At 43.0% G+C, this 22,919-nt stretch overlaps 1 protein-coding gene across 1 annotated transcript; it reads left to right on the forward strand.

The window, feature by feature from the left end:
• The first annotated feature begins 15,225 nt into the window (after window positions 1-15,225).
• On the forward strand, window positions 15,226-22,836 carry pdk2a (pyruvate dehydrogenase kinase 2a). The gene is made up of 11 exons (XM_034107416.1): window positions 15,226-15,432; window positions 16,173-16,314; window positions 16,788-16,859; window positions 17,564-17,748; window positions 18,515-18,604; window positions 18,704-18,781; window positions 19,188-19,264; window positions 19,362-19,460; window positions 20,236-20,346; window positions 21,371-21,484; window positions 21,648-22,836. Exons 1-11 carry the CDS (start codon window positions 15,315-15,317, stop codon window positions 21,789-21,791), a joined length of 1,230 nt encoding a protein of 409 aa, XP_033963307.1. The 5' UTR covers window positions 15,226-15,314; the 3' UTR covers window positions 21,792-22,836.
• The last annotated feature ends 83 nt before the right edge of the window (window positions 22,837-22,919 follow it).

Genomic DNA, 22,919 nt, shown 5'->3' on the forward strand with positions numbered 1-22,919 from the left:
GTAATCAGGAACGTGGGTCATAGTAAGACAACGAACTGACAATGAACAGGAGGAAGCTACCACAATATATACACAGGTAAAGGGGACACAGGTGGAAACAATCAGGGCGGGGAAACAATCAAGGACGCAGGAGACAGAAAGGGGCGGGGAGCGTGGAGGCCTGAAATGAGAGGGATGATTAATTAAGGGAATAAACATAAAGCACAGGGCAAAGGGACATGACAAAACTAACATAAAGAATAAACTTTCACTATTAGTTTCCTAGACATGACAGTACCCCCCCTTCTAGGGACGGCTCCTGACGGCCCAGGCTCCTCTGAGTTGAGGCGGTCAAAATCCTCAATGAGGCTTTTATCTATGACGAAGCGGGAAGGAATCCATATCCGCTCCTCAGGACCATAACCCTTCCAGTCAACCAGTAGCTGTCGCCCTCTACCCCTTTTCCGACTAGCCAATATCTTCTTGACGGTGTAAACCGGACCTCCATCAATCATCCGGGGGGGCGGGGGGGGTTTGGCGGTGGGAACCATAGCGCTCTCCTTCAAGGGTTTTAGTTTCCCTACATGGAAGGTGGGATGTACCTTCATGGACCTGGGAAGCCGTAGTCTCACTGAAACCGGGTTGATGACCTTGGTGACGGGAAAAGGACCCACAAACCGGGGAGCCAATTTACGGGAGAGTACGTGGAGGGGAAGGTCTCGTGTAGAAAGCCAGACTTTTTGGCCTGGCTGGTATACAGGAGCTGGTCGGCGTTTTCGGTCTGCTGCTCTTTTCACCAGTTGTGAATTCCTGCAGAGGATCTTCCTAGCCGCAGCCCACACGCGCCGACAACGCCTGACCAGCGCGTGGGCAGACGGGACCGTGACCTCCCTCTCCGTGGCTGGGAACAGTGGCGGCTGGTAGCCATAAACACAGTGAAATGGGGACAGGCCCGTGGCAGAAGTAGGGAGGATGTTGTGCGCATACTCAACCCAGGTGAGGTGCTCGCTCCAGGAGGATGGATTCTGGGACACCAAGCAGCGCAAACAGGTCTCCAGTTCTTGATTTAAGCGCTCTGTCTGGCCGTTAGACTCCGGATGGTATCCTGACGAGAGACTGACCGTGGCACCGATGAGGCAGCAGAACTCCTTCCAGAAGCGTGACACAAACTGGGGGCCCCGGTCGGAGACAATATCCTTTGGGAAACCATGAAGCCGAAACACATTATGCATCATGACCTCAGCCGTTTCCTTCGCTGAGGGCATCTTGGGCAGAGCAATGAAATGTGTCATTTTCGAAAAACGGTCCACTACCGTAAGAACTGTGGTTTTACCTCTAGAGAGGGGCAGGCCAGTGACGAAGTCCATGGAGATCTCTGACCAGGGTCTGTTGGGAATAGGGAGTGGTTGTAATAGTCCTATTCGCGCCCTGGAAGAGGTCTTGTTTCGAGCGCAGACAGGGCACGCCTCCACATACTCCTTCACCTCCTTCTCCATGGATGTCCACCAGAAACGTTGTTTTATGATGAACATAGTTCTCTTGACTCCAGGGTGACAGGTGAGCAGCGAAGTGTGAGCCCAGTGGATCACCTGTGGTCGCTCGGCCTCCTGAACGAAAAGCCGGTTAGGCGGGCAACCCCTTGGTGCAGGAGCTCCAGCATTGGCTCGTATTACCTCCTTCTCTACTGACCAAGTCAGCGCTCCTACCACCCGGTTTAATTGGATGATGGGTTCCGGCTCCTTGACTGCAGGCACAGGGTCAAACAGACGGGACAGAGCGTCAGGCTTGACATTCTGAGACCCCGGCCTGAAGGAAAGAACAAAGTCAAAACGGTTGAAAAACAAGGTCCACCTAGCCTGGCGGGAGTTCAGTCTTTTGGCCTTTCTTATATACTCCAAGTTTTTGTGATCGGTCCAAACCACGAAAGGATGCTCGGCTCCCTCCAACCAATGCCTCCACTCTTCCAGTGCCAGCTTCACGGCCAGCAACTCACGGTTTCCCACGTCGTAATTTCTCTCTGCTGGGGAGAGCTTCCTGGACAGGAAAGCGCAGGGGTGAAGTTTGTTGTCCTTCTGTAGTCGCTGGGAGAGGACCGCTCCCACCCCTTCGTTGGAGGCATCCACTTCTACCACAAACTGACGAGTGGTGTCCGGCAAGGTGAGTATGGGAGCAGAGGTGAACATTCCTTTAAGCCGAGAAAAAGCCTCCTCAGCCTGAGGAGACCACAAAAAAGGCACTTGAGGGGACGTGAGGACATGAAGAGGGGCCGCAATAGCACTGAACCTCCGCACAAAACGTCTGTAAAAATTAGCAAAGCCTAAAAACTGCTGCACTTTCTTACGAGAGTCAGGGGTAGGCCAACAAGCTACTGCGCTAACCTTCTCTGGGTCCATCCTAACCTGACCTGGCGAAATGATGAAGCCCAAGAAAGTGACTGTCTCTGCATGGAATTCGCATTTCTCTGCTTTGACAAACAACCCATTCTTGAGCAGCTCTTGTAGAACCTGGCGGACATGTTGTTTATGGGTGTCAAGGTCAGGGGAGTAGATCAGAATGTCGTCAAGATATACAAAAACGAAACGGTTCAGAAACTCCCTCAACACGTCGTTGATCATAGCCTGGAACACAGCAGGAGCATTTGATAATCCAAATGGCATTACACGGTATTCATAGTGGCCTGAAGGGGTGTTGAAACCCGTCTTCCATTCATCGCCCTCCCTGATCCTGACTAAATGATAAGCGTTACGCAGGTCTAACTTGGTGAAAACCTTGGCTCCCTGAAGCTGCTCGAAGGCTGACGAGATGAGAGGAAGGGGGTACCGGTTTTTAACCGTAATGTCATTGAGAGGTGAGTAGTCAATACAGGGCCTAAGAGACCCATCCTTTTTCCCAACAAAAAAAAACCCCGCTCCTGCTGGTGATGAGGAAGGGCGAATAAGGCCTGTTTTGAGGGAGGCATCAATATAGTCCTTCATGGCCTCTTTCTCAGGTCCTGAAATAGCATATAGTCGACCCTTAGGAATTGTAGATCCAGCAATCAGGTCGATAGCACAGTCATAGGGGCGGTGAGGCGGAAGAGTCAGAGCCTTGGATTTACTGAATACTTCACTTAAATCGTGGTAGCAGGAAGGGACTGAAAGAACATCAGGAAAATATATTTCTGGGATAGTTCCCTGCCTAACCCTCCCAGTGTTACCTCTTCTGTCAATCTCCGCTACCTGCTTAACACAGTGATCTCTGCAATTCTTTCCCCACCCCTCCACCCTCCCAGATTGCCAATCAATGTGAGGGTTATGAAGTTTCAACCAGGGAAACCCAAAAATGAGTGGATGTTGGGCTGAATTAAACAAGTGAAATGACATTGTCTCGTGATGGTTATCATCACATCTTATTTCTAAAGGCTCTGTTTGGTGAGTCACTTTAAACAACAGCCGCCCATCGAGAGCACTCGCTTCAAGAGGATGGGGTAGAGGTTTAGTTTGTATGTCCAATCTTTTAACTAAACCCCAATCCATCAGACTTTCGTCTGCCCCTGAGTCAATGAGTGCACCATGAGTAACCACATTGTCTCTGATTTTTACCTGGATGCGGGTCAGGGTGCGAGGAGGAAAGTCAGAGGAAGAGATCCGGCTCACCAACGTACTCCTCTTTATTGGTGAGCCTCCTCTTTTACCGGACAAGCCGCTTGTGGATGTCCGCGCTGCCCGCAGTAGAAGCACAAGCCCTCCTTTAATCGACGCTGACGTTCTGCCATCGAAAGCTTGGCGCGGCCCAACTGCATTGGCTCCTCCACGGAGCCAGGGGGCGCTGTTGTCCGGAACGCAGGTGAGGGGTGACGGGGCCTCCAAGAAGAAGTAGTATCCAGCGGCGAGCGTCTCCTCTGGGGAGGCGGATCAACCGCATCCTTGGATTTATTCCTTCTCCTCTCCGTCAAACGATTGTCTATCCGTATTGCCATGGATATGACAGAGTCCAAGTCAGCGGGCAGATCGAGAGGCGCCAGCTGGTCTTGTAGGGAATCCGAGAGACCGCTGACAAAAGCGTCAAACAATGCAGCGGAGTTCCAGCCGCTATCGGCTGCCATAGTCCGGAACTCGATGGCGTAGTCAGCCACACTCCGCTGATGTTGTTTCAGCTTAATCAGAGCCCGAGCTGCTTCCCTGCCCGGCGTGGTTTGATTGAAGATCTTTCTCATAGTGTCTATGAAGTTTTCCAGAGACCCGCAGATGGGGGAGCCTCGGGACCACTCTGCCGTAGCCCACGCTGCTGCTCGGCCGGAAAGATGGGAGATCATGAAAGCCACTTTGGAATTCTCCGTGGGAAAATCAGCCGGTTGGTGGTGATAGTGTAACTCACACTGCACAATGAACGTCCGGCAGCCCTCCGAGTCTCCGGAGTATTTTTCGGGTGGAGCCAGACGCATGGAAGTACTGTGCGGCGCAGTGGACCGGTTGGGATCGGAACCGGTCGCCGCCGGAACCGGGGGAGTCGTGGGAGGAGAAGCAGCCTGCAGGTGAGTGAGCACACGCTGGACCTCAGCTGCCAGCAGATTCACCTGGGTTGTCACCGATGATTGTAGTTCCCCGTGGCTGTTGGATAGGTGCTGCACTCCGTGCTGTATGGCGGCCATCTGCTCTTCTTGTTGCCCAAGACGTTGGTCCTGAGAGCGGATGGCGTTCTTTAGCTGGTCTGAGTCGGCTGAGTTCATTTTAATGGTCAGTTCGTACTGTCAAGGAGAGACTCTGAGGCATGAACTCAATTGCACGACTCAGGTAGTGTTTTCAAAAATAAAGACTTTACTGGAATTTAGCACAGTAATCAAAACAAGGAAAACAAATATACTCTTTCGAGGAAAACTAGCAAGTGATCAATGAGGTAGATCCGTGGGAAGTCCGTGAGGTAATCAGGAACGTGGGTCATAGTAAGACAACGAACTGACAATGAACAGGAGGAAGCTACCACAATATATACACAGGTAAAGGGGACACAGGTGGAAACAATCAGGGCGGGGAAACAATCAAGGACGCAGGAGACAGAAAGGGGCGGGGAGCGTGGAGGCCTGAAATGAGAGGGATGATTAATTAAGGGAATAAACATAAAGCACAGGGCAAAGGGACATGACAAAACTAACATAAAGAATAAACTTTCACTATTAGTTTCCTAGACATGACACATACAGTGCAACACTCCCAATCATACCGGTCAAATGACTGGTAACAAGCTAGCTCCGACCTTTTTTCCAGACTCTGAGATAGTAAAGAAAATGTCATGTGGTCGTACAAAAGCAGCGTCCATAATAACAGATGTGCTTGCCCCTGCCTCTGTGAAGAGTTGTTTGACAGAGTTAAAGACACCAGTGGTTCTAGGTGACAAAATAGCCCACACACTGTGTGGGGGCCCACCTTCTGTTGCTGTGATGGACACAACTGAAAGCTATTTTATTTGATGTATTATTATGTTTCTGTTCCCTCCTGGCCAGTGTTGGTTTTATTTTATCTATTAATTTATGTTGTGCCTACTTGTACAGGTAATACACTAGTTGAATTAAGAAGATGAATTTCTAAACACTGGAAGTAATAATGCCTGCTGCCTTGGTTAGCCTTAGTTTACTTTTCTTTATTAAAAAAACTGCATTTTGACTTCACTTTCTGCTCAGTTGTTATATATTTGTTACGTTTTTTTTCCGGGGGTTGGGGGGTGCTGTTGAGAGGGTGTCCCACATTGTCCCACACAACCATACTCCTTGTCCCACATTTGGTTTGTTGGGATCTGGTCACCCTAGACGTCACCGATGACAAACGAATCCTCGCTGCCTGTCGATACCACGATGCTTCAGAAAGCGATTCAGATCGGTTGAACCGTTGAACCACAACGCTCATATTACCCATGGATGTATAATAAGAATGATATTACCCCTCCTGTACCCGGGCCCGGTGCTGACACGATGTAATTAAGAGAGCTCAGACCCTCACTTATATAGAGGTCGGAACATGTCAAAAGTATAAATAAATAAAAGCATAAATAAATGTAGGAATAAAAAAAAAAAAATGAATTTAATAGAGGACTAAATATATTTGAGTGTTTTCAGAAAGGTTTAGTGTACGTGCTGTGGCTCAGCCGGAAAGCAGTTGACTCTCAACCACAGGGTTCCTGTTTCAACGACTGGCCAATACATCTTTTTTTTTGTTTATAAAAGCTACAGCTAAATGAGATAATGTAGTTAATAAATGTATTCTTTGATATGGCTTAGCCTTTCTCAGGCTACAACATGGTTAAGTTTATGAATATTATTAAGGAATACAAATCCCTCTTTGAAATGTTTAGCAGCCTCCTTAGGATTTTCAATCACAATCATTAAACTGGAATAAATACAATATTGTTAACATGTAAATATGATTTTATATTCGTTGTTTAGAGGTATCCTAAAGCTTTACTCAATGGGAATTCGGTATGAGATAGAGCACACTGTTGAGATGTCCAATCTGCCTGTTTTACACACTTTGACCAACAGGGGGGGTTGTGTTCAAATGAAGCCCATGATGAAGCCTCATGAGATGAACCCTTTTGCGAACCAATTGGCTGGAAAGCATCAAAGCTTCATAAGGCTTCATCTCGCCATCACTAGACACAACATGTCAACGGGTAGAAAAATGTGTTTATTTGCACAAACAAGTCAAATTAAATACTGTGTATACTCATCAGAGCCGGGTGCCTGCAGGAGAAAGCAGAGAGAGCACATGGAGCAGAGAGGCTCTAAATAGCTGCAAGACACCATACCCAGGTGCCCTGAGTCACTGCAATCAATGCAATCACTGGAGCCAATGCAGCACAGACAGAACAGCCACACCCTCTCGATGCACCCACAGGGGCATCACAGTCACATATGCAATTTAAGTAAGTATAGTGATATATTCATTAGTAAAGTGACTGTTAAAATGTGGCTCATAAGCTAAAACATTTCACTTGTATTGATAACATGTTGTTGTTTGGGGATGTCAGTTTAACTGAATATCAATGCTTTCATATTTAGTGCAATGACATACTGACTGCGCACAAACGCTATATGCTGCTCTGGAAATGTCAAGAATTAGCATTATAGCATTATTATTATTTTAGAGCATATGTGCATAGGCTTTCTGTTGCTCCCAGCAACATACAGATTTGAAGAGCCCAGAAACACAACTCCCAGATTAAAATGTGATGCAAAGACATTTACCTGGTTTAGTTTGAAAATCCAGAGTCCTGAATATAAATGATTCAGTTTACGAGAATCCCAATGAATACTCGTCTGTCATCCATTAAATAACATTCTTGTGGGTGTTCCTTATATAACATAACCTACATTGTGTGTGTGTGTGTGTGTGTGTGTGTGTGTGTGTGTGTGTGTGTGTGTGTGTGTGTGTGTGTGTGTGTGTGTGTGTGTGTGTGTGTGTGTGTGTGTGTGTGTGTGTGTGTGTGTGTGTGTGTGTGTGTGTGTGTGTGTGTGTGTGTGTGTGTGTGTGTGTGTGTGTGTGTGTGTGTGTGTGTGTGTGAGACTGACGCATAGCCAAAACCGGAAGCTGCGATAACTCTGGTGGCTACAATTAGCAGCTAACTTTTACTCTCCGATTTTTACATACAAATGGAATTATGGATTATAAATAATTGTTTCAAATCCACAGAAACATTATCAACCTATGGATTAACCGATTCAGCCGCGTTTTTTCTCGTTTTAATGCCATTGAACAAGTCTTTTGATCAGATTGACAGCTACGGTGAGACGATCTCCCGTAAAAGCTCCGCAAAGGTACGTGTTGTGATGTCTGTGTTTGCTTCCCCTGTCGCGAGTTCGGATCACTCAGTGATGATACTATACCTAAATAATCTGTGGAACCTCAGATTTAATCGGATATCGTGTATGTGCAGCTATGATAAGTAATAAGGGTATCTTTATCTAGAGTTCTGTGCCAAAGTGCGTTAGCATTTTCCGCTCAGGGGTCATTTAGATGCTTCTTATGAGACTTGTGTTTTGTTTTGGTAAAAATGGTTTGTAGTGTCAGTTAGCTGAGATTCTTCCCGTTAATCTGGTATAACACATTAATAGGTTCTTAAATATTAAGATGCCCTGAAAAAAAAAAAGCCCCCGCCGATGGGGGCTTTGGGGCTTAACAGGTTAACCTGGTCAGGACACATGTAATGTCCATATTTGCATAGTTTTGCGTCCTCACAGTAAAGGTGCAAAGTCTTCTTTTAGATGTTCTTTCACTCATAATTAAATATTAATCCGATGTCAAATCCTTCACATCACCTAGGTCCTAGACGACCTCAATGCTCCTCAATGTGTGACACACTAAGGTGCTGTTTACACGAGAACGCAAACAGTTGTATCCGCTACTTTTCTCTATATAGCCCGTTCGTTCACACGAGGCCGTAACGGAAATGCGGAAACGGACCCCGCAAACGATAACGGGTCCCAAGGTGGATAGATCTGCAACCAGAAGGCTCTGAGGGGCCAAACGGCTCTGTGTGTACGCCCTATACAATCATTTCCTGATAATGATGAAGCCATAGCCCCACCTTTGCAAACCTCTGCTGCTCACTGCTGTAGCGTGGTCAGTAGCTACTGTCAGTAGCTACTGCTACTGACCATGGGTTACGGCTGCTGCCTTCCAGGTCGTCTTAACTGTGTTGATCTGTGTGATATGTAAATGAGCTGTGCGGTTGCCCTGACGTCATTGGCTGCCATCTCCTGGTCCGCCCCCTGAAGATTGTGATTGGAGCACGCCGGGCCTGACGCACTCCAATCGCAGCGCACAGCCGGCGCGCACCTGCTGGAGATGACTACAAAGCCTGGGGACAATTATCACTCTGGAGGCTCTGTTGAGTGAACAGACGCCTCTCGCTACTTGCTCTTCGTTCTGTGGTTAACTTGTGTGGTCTGTGTTTGGTAGTGTGATATGATTAGATGTGACTAGATGTGACTAGATGTGACTAGATGTGACTAAATGTGACGAGAGCATCTTAGCCTCTACGTTGACTGTAGTTGTTTAGTTTAGCTGTGTTTTCTTACAGTCTCCTTTTCTTTAGTTTGTACCACTGCAATAGTGAGGGTTCTCCTGTTTAGTTATGTATATACCTTTGTGTTTAAGTAGGCTCACTTATTAGAGTCCTCCCTTTGTTTGGTTGCCCATTTAAACTTGCGCGCTTGTGGCCACTTTTGGTTGTTATTTAAACCGGTGTTTTGTGACACTTTGTTTGTTTCAGGCTGCTTGCCTGCCATTTTGTCTACCTGTTATACGTTAAAACTATTTATAATTATACCAATTCCAACTGGTGGGTGTTGCAATTCCTCATCCCTGGTGAGGACGTAACACCATGCTACAGATGTTAGTGCAAAATCTACAGCTCCTCTCCCACAACCATCAGCAACAAGTGGACATGGAGAATTATATGAACTACATGTTGCTAAATCCACCGCGGGGCATAAACAGAAGGGCAATCATGCTCGGGGGTCTTCTTCGCTGCTTTTGGTGTATTTTGTGGCGAAAGTACAGCGCCACTTACAGGCCCGGCATATGTACTACAGCGTCTCCAGCGCTCCCGAGCGGTCTCGTATGAACGGAAGACTTTGATATCTTATTCGTTTTGTTTGCGTTTCATATGCATTTGCGTTTGCAAAGTGCTTTGAATGCCTAAAAATAAACTTTAAAATTATTTAATCAGGCTTATGAGAGGACACTTGGTAGGAGTGGATTTTGTAAAACAAAATCGTCTTTGTCATTAATTGTTTTGCAGATATTTTCTGGAATTTATCCACCAAAAATCTCCTTTTTGTTTTTTTAATGTTTGCACTCAAGTGAATAGAAATCAAGCCGGTGTTGAATTACGGCCCGTCCACACTACAGCTTCAAAAAAAGCTTGGAGCTGGGGAATTTTATTCGAGCAACGCGACCAACAACCAAACACATAAATCTCCCGCCCCCGACATACAAAGCAAAAAACCCCGGGGATTTTATGCGAGCAATATATATGCGAGCAATATATATATATATACCTACCAGTTTCACCCACTGTCTCTGCCATCTCCCTCCATGACTGGTTCTTCCGGTTTGTATCCCGGTAGGTGAAGAGGGTCTGGTCATACAAAACCGGGTGATTTGCTACGGCGATAATTAGTTTCTCCTCCATCTTTTTTTTAAATATAGAAATGAACGGGGGGATATCTCTCCCAGCTTAGACACGGTTTGATTGGCTAGGGCTTGAGCTGTCAGATTTTCAGAAACGGGATTTGATTGGCTGGCGCTGGCTACGCCGGAGACGCCGGAGACGCCGGAGACGGACCGCTATGCTACTCACAATTCAGTTCGGCGAAAAGCGAGGCAACGTGACGTCACCCCATTCAAAGTGAATGGGCAGACGCGTTGGAAACCGTTTTTGAAGCTGTCGAAACTGTAGTGTGGACGGGCCGTTACTCATTATAAGAATGGCTTTTATCTGTTTCTGGAAATGAATTCTTCTATTATTTCCTTATTTTGGTAAGAAATACTTAAAGAGCAGCTTGCAGATTAGACACACCAGTGAATACATGTGTAGGAAAATGATGTATACACAAAATGTTCAAAGACATATACACTACAGTGACATCTGGCGTCGTTTTTGTAAGACATTTTCACTTCCGCATAAAAAAAGCCTCCCCACGTGACCTCCCGTGTGTGATGTAACATGGGGGAGAGCGGCCGGACTGACGTATGAATAAACATGGATCACAATGCTAGTTTTGACACAGAAGAGGTTGAAAATACATATTCGAATGCATATGATTATAATTATGAGCCTGCGGCGTCCAAGAGACCAGGAGCAGCCAAGGATTAGAATAAATAATGGCCATCGGCGAGAAATGGAGCTGTGTTGTGAGGAGAACGAGTGGAGAACAGGACAGCTGTCTTGGTGAGTGACCGGTGTTCCGGATTAACTGATTTCCTGATTTACAGAGGTGGGGCACAGTTTAACCTGGCTGGATCTCGGTTTAACCTGGGCGGAACCCATTTTTCCCTGGGCGGATCGCAGTTTACCTGAGAGGATCACAGTTTACCACAGCTGAAGACTTCTCCACGCTGCTTTCAAACTGTGAGTTTGAAACTGAAAATGAAAGTGTACACAGGTCTCAGATGGACATTAAGAACGATATTCAGTAATTAGTCTGGCAACAATAGCTGGTTTAAATGATTTATTGGAGTTTGCAATGTTTTGAACAGACATCCCCAGTCAACTCGTTTTTCTTTTTGTAGTCCTCGCTGTTCGCGTCCGGATAATCATAATAATAATAATGGGTTCCATTTATAAAGCACTTCATATTTGAATTCAAATCCCGAAGTGCTACAAGTAGTGAGCATGAACAGTATAAATAAACATTACACAAAACGGTAGAATTAATAAAAAAGCAATAAAAATAAATAAAAAATAAATAAAAGGGTGATAAAAAGGTCTAGGCAAAGGCTCTTTTGAAGAGATGGGTTTTGAGGCCTTTTTTAAAAGCCTCCACGGTCTGTGGTGCTCTCATTTGGTCGGGGAGAGCATTCCACAGGCTGGGAGCAGCCGAGCAGAAGGCCCGGTCTCCCATAGTACGGAGTTTAGTCCTGGGGGGTTTGAGGAAATTGGAGTTGCTGGAACGGGTGGTCCGCAAGGAGGTATGGGGGTGAGGAGTTCCTTGAGGTAGGGAGGGGCAGTTCCATGGACACACTGGTGGGTGAGGACGAAGACCTTGAATTCGATCCTCAGTTCCACGGATAGCCAGTGTAGTGCTTTAAGGATGGGGGTGATGTGATGGATATCGCCATCGTAACCACAACCTCACACACTGGTACTGAATGTGCATCAAAGTCTTCCTACCGAGCCAAATATACCAAAAGATGTATGTAAACGACAGAAGAAGCGATCGAAATGTGCATTTCAGTCGAAGGCCATGCCCCCCCACCATCCCTGCCACCTCGGTACATAAATCTTTTGGTATATTTGACCGATTAAAGGTTCTGGACAAATGTCTTGAACCAGATGAAGAGGAGATTGAACCAGAAATAGAGGACGATGTCTCAGAAATGGAAGACAACAGCGATCCAGACTATGAGCCTGACCAACAGTCAACAGACCAGGAAGAGGCCCCTGAAGGAGAGGGGCCTGAGGGAGAAGAGCCCTGAATATTTATTTTTCTCAGTACCAATCCTTATGGTGATAAAATGCTTTGATTGTTCACTCCAAAGTTTTCTTTCCTTTGTTATTTTTTCACAGTCAGCAGTTCACTTCAATATGACTATAATTACCCTCTAAATGCTCCATTCAAATGCTTGATTAGAGGAACGTTTTCTCTCATTTGGATTCTTGTAGCGCTGCCTTTATTAGTTGTTTCATGAATAGGAACTAAACATATTCTGAATGTTGCAATGATTACACTCTATAAAAAGTGTGTTTGTTTTGAACTTTAATCAGGCGATATCTTTTGTGATGATGAAGTTTCCCCCTATGAAGTGACTCATATGTATTTAAATGAAGTTTCTAACTGAAGTGACCCCAGTTCAGTCCAGGCCATCAGCAACCCCCCCCCCCCCCCCCGGAAATTTCCACTCGAGTTGTTGTTGTCTAGTTTCTCACTCTTCTACAAATACGCCACTGACGGACATTAGAATGCCTAACATTAAGCCTGATACGCCCTGCTGTTTGACAGTGGGGAATAGGAGCTGACTAATGGCAGGAATGCATGATGGAGAGCGGAAAAGTACCGGAGGCCGCAGACAACTGCCCCCACTACACCCCCCCCCCTGCTGACCAGTTAAGCACTCTCCACTAGATGTGTCTCCAGGTTCAGTTTTATACAAGGCCAGCCTCAGTTTCAGGCTACCACTGAATAACATGTAACGTTTAACTGGAAAGGGTTATTATCTGTCATAGATTCATAATGGGACTTCATATTTAGGGGGAATTGCATTTACTGTTATTCATCAAGGATAACATTCAAAACTTTTTCTTTCCAAATTCAAGAATAATTGATACAAATGGCCCTTTGGGGGTTGAACGTATCAAAAGTGAAAGTGCTCATTATACAATGCTGAAAATGGCCCTTGGGACTGATATTTAGGAACGCATCACTGAGTCTTATTCTTTCCCGAAAGAAGCTCTGATATCAAAACTCAGGGAATCTGCTGATCCTGGGTATACATTTGATAGCATTTTTATTTTTCCCTTTTTTAACGCTTCTGAATACCTCACTGCTGAAATAAATGAGGTCAGGGATTACTGTGGTGCAAAGAAGTGAATCAATGGGCAGCCCAACCTCGCTTAATGAAGAAATGGATGCAATGACTTTTAAAAAGTTACAGAAGAATGCTTGATGGAGAGCGGAAAAGTACCGGGGCTGCCGACAACTGCCCCCACTACACCCCTCCCCCCTGCTGACCAGTTGAGCACTCTCCACTATGTGTCTCAAATAAAGAAAAGCCATGTTTTCTGATTTTCTTTACTTTACTGCCCTCAATTTCCTGTGGACCAACACAACTTAATCTCCCCAGGTAATAACTCTAGTGATGACTAAGGCCTCTACCAGCAGGAGCTCCTTTATTTGACTGACAAATGTTGGCCTCTTGTTCTCTTTCAGAGGACACATCTGCTCGAGGGAAGACATGTTTTTCTGTGCTGAGACAAATTATTCAGTTGCAGACTCAAATGTATTAAAATCTGGTCTGGTAGCACCTGGATATAAAAGATGCTGATATTTTGTATCAAAGGTGTCCAGCTCTAAATATGGTGAGCTTAAACAGAACATGTTGTAGCTGATATATTACAACATTACTAAAAAGCCAAATACCTGACATTTGAAAACAATATGACTAATAATTGTTTTGATATTGTAGCGGGCGTCAGCATACTATCTGCTATGAGCTGGCAAAAACTGAAATTAACTGTGGTATTTCGCGGTGCAGATTCACTCAATATTGCTTCCAGTTTGTTATTGCCTCCCACATGCAAGAACAAAAGGTGTAAACTCCTGTTTTGATGGAGAGGCAGGACAGGCTGGCTTTATAAGGACAATCCACGCTGTACTGCTGCTGCTGCTTATGTAACGGGAGATTTGACCCGGACACTGTGTTCCCTGACAAAGGCATTTCCATTCAAAAACCTGAGGTGGCACGCTTCCAGCGAAACATTCACTGAGGGGGAACTTCTGCCCATCAGGAGAGGAGACAGTAAACAAGGAGCAGAGGGCACTTGGCTGTGTTAACACCCTCATAGGGATGGAAGTTTATAATCAACTTTAAACAGCATTACCTGCTAAATCTGTTAGCCAAAGTGACTCCTGAATAAGCCTATTACAACTTTATTCAATTGAATGAGGATCTTCAAAAGGCCTTTACAAACTTTATTTGAACAACAGAAGTCGCTCCATTGATTGATAGCAAATTGACCTATTCAGTGTAGATTTGATAATTCATTCATGAATTAATCTAAACTTAGTATCAAATGCAATGTAAGTAAATAAAAGAGAAAATAAATATCAATAAGTGTCGTAGCCTATGTAAGTCAACGGAACAATGTGAACTTAGAAGAAGAAGAAACCAAGATATTTAGTATCAAAACATATTTTATTTATAGGAAAACCTGCCCTTCATTAAGCATATTCAGACAATGAAAACACATACTGTAGTTTAAAAAAGCAGAAATAAAGTCTGAGATGCTCCGTTTTGGTTTATTTAATACAGTTAAGCTCACACACACTATTTTATGAATATGATTCACCTACTGAATTTAAAAAGAACAAATGAACCAAAGACAATGAGAACCATAAAGCAGATTCAGGCATAGGCGTTTAGACGTTTAGACTCACACAAAGTATTAGCCTACAGAAAGTTCAGTTTACAAAGAAGAAATACAATCTGCTCCTTTAACAACAAACTCTCTATGCTCTTTTAGTTTCTAGTAACATTGTAATACTTCTACTAAAACTGTAATGTATTGTGTGGGCCCTTAAGGGGAGTACATATTTCCTAGTTTGGTGTTAAAGAACATTATCTGTGAGTAGCCTACACAGGAACATCTTGTATTGTGTGATGTGTTCATTCATTGAGCTGGTTATTTTGTACTCCAAGTAGAAACGGAAGGAGTTTCCTGTGATCACCACTAACCCCGCCCCGTGTACTTCCTATTGGCCAGTGTGGAACGTAAATAACCATGCCCGCACTCCTATTGGCTAGAGCTCGGTGTTACCTCCTCTGTTTTTGATAAGACGTCCGCGGCGGTCAGTGTGCTAGCATAACATCGACGCTGTGGACACTTTATAGCAACAAGAGTTTGGACCATTTAAAGCAATAATGAAGTTCGTAAGGTTTATAATGAAAAACGCCGCCTTGGCCAGTGTGCCCAAACACATCGAGCATTTCTCTAAATTCTCTCCTTCACCGCTCTCTATGAAGCAGTTTCTGGATTTCGGTGAGTATTGATAAACGATCAGTTTTGGGATATAGCCTAACTGACAAGGGAGCCGTGTTCAAAGGGGTTGCTCTATTTAACATGATCAGAAATGTGCTGGGATTCAGATACAGACTATAATGCATGTGTGTGTGAACTAGCATATGCAGCAGCACAGTGCTCATAGTGCAGAGTGTTTCATCAGATCTGTAGCCAGCACTGTTTGGGCCCTGTTAGTAATGATTAGCATGAATGTCCCTAACATACATATTTAAAAAAAAAACTTCAGCAGATTGCAAAAGAACTATCATTAACATTTTGCAGAGAAATTAAGTCTACCTTACAATACAAATTGCAGCAAAATCCCTATAAGCATCCTAAATATTTATTTTTGATTCATGACTATTAAAAGGCCTTAGCTAATGGTTACTTTCATAATGTATTCACTTCTGTCAAGTCAGTGTTATTTGAAAAGTCGGATTAAATCATCACTATATTAGGAAACTAATGATCTTTTTTTTTTAAGTGCATATTTTTCATATAGTCAATGAAATGTCAGAATATTGTGAAAAAAGACTAATCAAGAGCAAAAACATATCATTTTTAAATGTATTACCTATGTGTTAAACAAAAGCATAAGCAGCTGGAAAGGGGATTTTTGGCACATAAATTATTCAAATAGTTATTCATTCAGTGTTCTGCCATCAACTATTTAGAAAGTGGTGTCAGCTCTTAAAATTGTTCACTCTACTTTGCTTCAGGTTCCATCAACGCATGTGAGAAGACTTCCTTTGCGTTTTTGAGGCAGGAGCTCCCTGTAAGACTCTCAAACATCATGAAGGAAATTAACCTGTTGCCTGACAGACTGCTCACAACTCCATCTGTACAGACGGTGCAGAGCTGGTAAGTCAAACTAGGAAAACTGCTTCTTGTGTTTTTATGATCCAAGTTACGCAACCCTCCAACTGTGACACTTATTATTCCAAAACAAAGGAACAACATGAGACTCTTTCTGCATCTTTTGTAACTCTTTAAAACTTTATTTGCTACCAGAAGTCCCCCCCTGACCTGTGAGACGTTTACAGTCACAGCTGTTGACCGTTAATGTCTAAATAGTAGAACAGTTTGCCAACTTGAAGTCCTTCCAACTGTGTACAGAGGGGACGCTCTCAGCTGTGAACTTTACCCTACTCTCTCCTCACATGTCACGTGACTTTGTTTTTAGGTTCTGCTTTTCTTCCCTCTGAAAGGAGTCGGCTAAGGCGAAAACAGACTTGCCTTTTTGACTATGAGCTAATAATATTCCAGCAGACTCACTCAACTGTTTTAACACATATGCTTATGTGTGAACATCTTTATTTATTATTTTTTCCCAGGTACATCCAGAGTTTATTAGAAATCCTTGAATTTCTAGACAAGAGTCCTGATGACCACAAAGTTCTTGGAGAGTAAGTTCCTAAAAAAAATTCTTGAATTGTGTTCCAGTGATTACAGTAGTCAACATATCAATAAGTTAATAATCTGCCACTATTTTGTATATTCTATTAATCATTTAGGTATTTTATTATTATTTATCTTGAAAATGTCACAAAATTGCTGTTTTTCGCCTTCAAATATGGAGATATTCTGCTGTTTTTCTGTTTTATATTATTAAAGTTAGTATTTTGGGTGTTTTGACTGACAAAACATGCCAGTCAAACTTTATTTAATATCTGTCCTCTTATAGACCTATAATTACTTGAGGCAATAATCAGTAGAATTTTCTAAAGTGAAACAAATGTTATAGAATAATTCATTTTCAAATGTTTATTAATTAAGATGAAATGCTTATTAACTATGCACATATCCAGTTTGCATAATTGTTTTTAGGGCTTGAGCTAATTGTAATTTTAATTATTTATTGACATTTTATAGACCAATAATACATCGAAACAATAATTTACACAGTTATCGATAATATAAATAATCATAAATTGCAGCCCTTATCTGATCCTTCGCTTTTTTGTATTAATAAAGCCATACGTTATTGAAGTTATTTTAGGATGCTTGTTTATGTCAAAAATGCTAAAAATACAATTGTGATTTCTTTTTTTGTTGTAATGCCTTATTACGCGTATTTCCCACTCACTTCTTTGTTGTGCTTCCTCCCCAGCTTTGTTGACACCTTGGTCTCCATCAGGAACAGGCACAACGACGTGGTGCCCACCATGGCTCAGGGGATCATAGAGTACAAAGAGGCCTTCTCCCATGACACAGTCACCAACCTGAACACTGAATACTTCTTGGACCGCTTCTACATGAGCCGCATCTCCATCCGCATGCTCATCAACCAGCACAGTGAGTAGGCTTTCACATTTCCCAGGATTTTGAAAACTTAATCTAATTTGTTTTTATACCAGCTTTGTGTCTGAAATGTATATTTTAGTACCAGTGTGAGGTTACTATAAAACTCACTGTGAGCTCTGTCACCCTTGACAGTCAGAGGGAAAAATAAGTCTTTACCCTGAAAAAACATGCAGTCCGCTTTATTGCCACGCTAAAGCTTACAGATTTCCCTTCAGTCACTAATAACAATTACAAAAATATTTATTGTAGTGATTCCCGTTTTTTTTATTCATATCAATAAATCATATCATCATAAAGGACTCCTTTTACAGCAGATTGCCCGCTCCAGAATGATGACAATATGTTTGTTTTTGCGAGTCCTGTGGAACAAAGATTGCTGAGGGATATCATGTTCTGATGGTGTAATCTCTCAACACCAGCTACACGCAGGGGAAACCATGAAGTTTCATGAATCTACTGTAGAGGCTCATATCGGTTTATGAGTTGTTTTGGTTTTATTACTTACTTACTTAGTATTTATTGTGTTATCACATGACCTTTAAAAATGTTGGGTATGATCTGTAATGGGACGCAAATACCACAATTCCGATCAAAAGTCTGGTTTGTTTTGTTGGAAAATGTTTTTCTATAAAGAGTTTCAAACACAAGGATTTTAGTATATAACATATTATATTCCAAGGGATCTATTTTAAAAGGATTAAAGAAATGGAATATAACGTCATTTCTGCTTTAACTTGTTTTTCTTTCTTTCTTGCAGCTCTTATTTTTGATGGTACCCTCAACCCTATCCACCCAACTACCATTGGGTGCATCGACCCTCACTGTGATGTCGGAGATGTAGTCCAGGGTAATTATGCCTTAATATTGGAAAACACCTTTAAAAAAAAATCCATCGATTTTATATTGTTATAACATATTCTAAATGTATCATCATCCCTTTTTTCAGATGCATTCCATAGTGCCAAGATGCTGTGTGAGCAGTACTACCTCCGCTCCCCCGATCTGATCCTGCAGGAGATGTGCAGTAAGCTTACATTAATTACATCTGGCAGTTTCAGTACAAACCAAGATCCACTCTTAATGCAGACACCTCAAAGGCCACAAGTCCTTGTTCTTAAAGAGATTTAAAGAAAGAACAAATAGAGCCGTGTTCTCTGTTTGCACACACAGACTGAGTGTTTGTTGGCAAATGAATGTACGGCCTGATGGACCTGAGAGGCCCCTCATTATAGCATGGAAGCTAAAGGCTAAATGAGCCCCGGCTCACTGCATCAGACAATATTGACACACGGTCCCTTTTCTTCACTATCTTCTTGAAAAGATAATAGCTTGGCATTATAGTTGTCACAAATGGAAAACATTGAGAGGGTAATGGATTTTAAATGAAGTGGGAAGACTTATAAACACTTTTTTGTTTGTTTTCCGTGCAGGCAAGAAGAAGAACTATCCGACGAGCATCGTATACGTGCCCTCTCACCTTTATCACATGCTGTTTGAGCTCTTTAAGGTGCGACACACTCTTAGATAAGAATGATATCCAATGGGAAGTTGATTTGAATACCACTTTAAGATATATGTTCTAAAATTATATTTCCTTTTTGTAGAATGCCATGAGAGCCACTATTGAGACCCATGACGACAGCAACAACCTCCCACCCATCAAAGTCCTCGTGTCCCTTGGAGACGAGGACATGTCAATCAAGGTAGGGTTGCAAATTACAATACAGCTTCTAATATACTGTCTTCTATGTGTGAAATGTTCATATCATTCCTGATGGCAGGTGGATTAGAACTTTACATGTGTCTTGGGTGTGTTCCTCTGTGTGAACCAGCACATTTTTAACAAGTTAAATTGAGCCTGTTAAGATGAAAAGCTCTCGCTAAGCTAATCAGTTAAGTATTACATTAATATATATAATAATTAATTAAACAGCTTCTTGAAAAAAGAATAGTTTGCCGATTTTGTATGAAAAATTACTTAAACGATTGAATTACTAAAATAGTTGGAGTTTATCATTTTGGAGATTATTTGATTGATTGCTTAACTAATCGCTGCCGTTTTAATCTCCATTTTAATTTGATTTTTTCACACTTTTTACAAAGTTCTTTGAGGGTTAAACAGGAGGGATAAAGCATGCATTTGTTTGGTTCGCAATCTCCTTTCAATGCACCCTTATTGTCTGCACTCAGATTTCTATTATTCTATACTTTCTCCAATGTGCCTCCTCTAGCTGTGCCCTCTTGCACATTTACCATGAGGATATGTGCAGTGGACGAACAGAAGGCCACATAGCTTCTAGCGTTAAGTTGAGGGCATGTGTTGGTGGCAGACGGGCACTCATCTGCCGCATCACCTCGGTCTTTAAAATGTCTCCGTCAGCTCTGTTCAAGGACCTCATGTCACCCTGTCCCTCCTTTATCTGCCTGTCTCATCACTCTGTATCTGCCCCCCCACTCTGTATCTGCCCCCGTCTGCAGGTCAGCGACAAGGGTGGCGGTGTCCCCTTTCGCAAGATGGAGAACCTTTTCAGCTACATGTACTCCACCGCTCCTGCTCCACAAATAGGAGAGCGCACACGGCCCCCACTGGTAAGCAGATAATAGAGATATATTGACTCAATTACACTCCTACATTTATTGGAAAACACTTTTTTCTTTTTATGGTTGTTGGGTTCTTTAATCATCCCATTCTCTCTTATTAAAGGTGGGGTAGGTAAGTTTGAGAAACCGGCTCGAGATACACTTTTTGTTATATTCCATGGAATGATTAACATCCCGATAGCAATGAATATCTTAAGTGCTTTGACAAAAAATCCATAAAAAAAAAAATGTCATCTGTGGAAGCCATAGTACTATAAAAAGCACGACCAGTCATCTGAGCCGGCTCGGCTAAAGTAACTGGATGGCCTACCTGCCTGTCAGCCTTCCACCTGTGCACAAACTTATCTCGTGCCCTCATTGGTCATGTGCGCGTTCGTGTGTGTTGGAGGAGGGACTCTGTGAGGAAGTGGCAGATTTTTTACGGCTGTGTATTTTCAAATTCTAGCGCACTCGAGCTGGTTTCTCCAAAATGACCGACATCACCTTTAATGTCTCGTGGGAATTTCTTCAAATTTGGCAAAAATCACATTCACTTGACTCAATGATGAACTGGATGAATTTGGTGGATGAAGGACAAAGTCAATTTCACCTTGCAAATCATACATTTGTCTATAAATCCAGAAGTTGGACAATAATTATGACAATTATACTAAAGATAATAGTAGGAAGAAATTATGTAATAATATCATTTTGTTCAGGCATATAATGAACTGCAACTTTATTCCTTTCTAAATACTTTTACAGGTGTAAAGTTGCTGCTTATGCACCAACAAGCCTACACACATTGAAATGCTCATTTGGCCTTGTCTTTAAACTCTCCTCCCTATTTAAAGATTGAAATCCTGGCATCATTTTGATTCTCCCAAACCGAGTGACTTCTAAAGCAAATTTGACAAAAGACCCGTTTGTTCTGCAGTGATAGAAGGATGCTGCTGCTTGCACTGTGACAGGGAACAAAGCCTTCTCAAACCCTTCATCCCCCTCCTCTCTCTCTCTCTCTGTCTGTGTGCAGGCTGGCTTTGGCTACGGTCTGCCCATCTCCCGTCTCTACGCCAAGTACTTCCAGGGGGACCTGCAGCTCTACTCCATGGAGGGCCACGGCACGGAGGCTGTCATCTACTTGAAGGTGAGCCAGACGCGGTAACCATGCATGAAACTGCGACAGGACGTCAACAGTGTGAAAGTCTGCAGCACAGAGAGAAAAACTGCCCTGTGGCACAAGCGCCAAACTCTGCAGACCTGGTATGACAGGATATTTGTAATTACATGTTGTCTTCCTGTCCCTCCAGGCGCTGTCCACAGACTCCATCGAGAGGCTGCCGGTGTACAACAAAACCGCTCTGAAGAACTACAAAGTGAGCCAGGAGGCGGACGACTGGTGCATACCCAGTAAAGAGCCTCTAGATCTGAGCAGATTTAAAGTTCCCAAGTGAAAATGGCCCTCAAGCTCACATGTAGTACCATGAAGCCTTCTTCATATTCCCATGGCAACATTTTCCTGCTAAGAGGGTCCTCGCCAGACTAAAGGCGGCAGACTACCCTTTTATCTTTGGTTTTTGAAGTAGCATGACATCCTGAAATGATGTCATTTTTTTGGGTTCATAGGAAAATCTAAACCAATGCTTCATAGATCAGGTGCAGGTAGAGACATACGAAGCACTTGCGACTAAAAACTGTTGGAATAAAAGTGGAGCGACGTAAAGGAGGCTTCAACTATTCCAGTTTAGGACAAAACAAGTGCTGCATGTTCATCACAGCAGGTGTTCGAGGAGCAAGATAAGGAAGTGAAACAGGGCGGACCTGTTGTTGAACAATGTAAGAGATCTATATCCTGTAGGAAATGTCACCCATGCCTTAAAGTAGCTATTTCACCCAAAGGTTCATTTTATTTAAATAACGTAAGTATTTAAAATAATACTTATGCCGCACCGTGGTACATTTACCGTAATAGAGAGTCTGTAGATTTGACAAAATGTATGACTCTGAAAGTGTTTATTGTGCTTATGCACGTGTATTTGACCTGTAAAGGTTAAGTGACAGTTTTGCGTTAACTGATAAGATACACGGTTATCTTACCATCAGTTTTCTGGACCAGACCGACTCTCTTCTGTGCAATAATTAACATGTTTTACATATGAGAAAGTACAGCACTATAGGGCCCAAGTTCTATTTAATATAGCTTTTACCGCAGACTTGCTTTTTGTTTGGAGTTGTAATGCTTTTAGCTGAGTTCCATAGAGGCTGGTGTTATTAAACCCCAGAAGGCAATGCCTGAGCTCTCTACCAGTCTGTGTTCCAATAACGCAAGGCTTGTCTCAGATTGTTCATCACACTGTGCCATGTGAGGAAAGAAATGTGTTTTTGTATTAAATGAATCCTGATTATACTATAATTGAAAGTTTATTATAGGCTACACAACTGAAATGATTGTACATAGTGTGAATAAGTCCAGATAATAAAAAGACAACTTAAATACAACATGCTTCTCCTGTGTTATTCAATACTGCATACTGAGTGTGAGACTAGACTGTTGATTGGCTCTAAAGAGGGGATTGATTGTA

Source organism: Pseudochaenichthys georgianus, chromosome 19 (genome assembly GCF_902827115.2).
Source record: "Pseudochaenichthys georgianus chromosome 19, fPseGeo1.2, whole genome shotgun sequence".
Lineage (NCBI taxonomy): Eukaryota > Metazoa > Chordata > Actinopteri > Perciformes > Channichthyidae > Pseudochaenichthys > Pseudochaenichthys georgianus.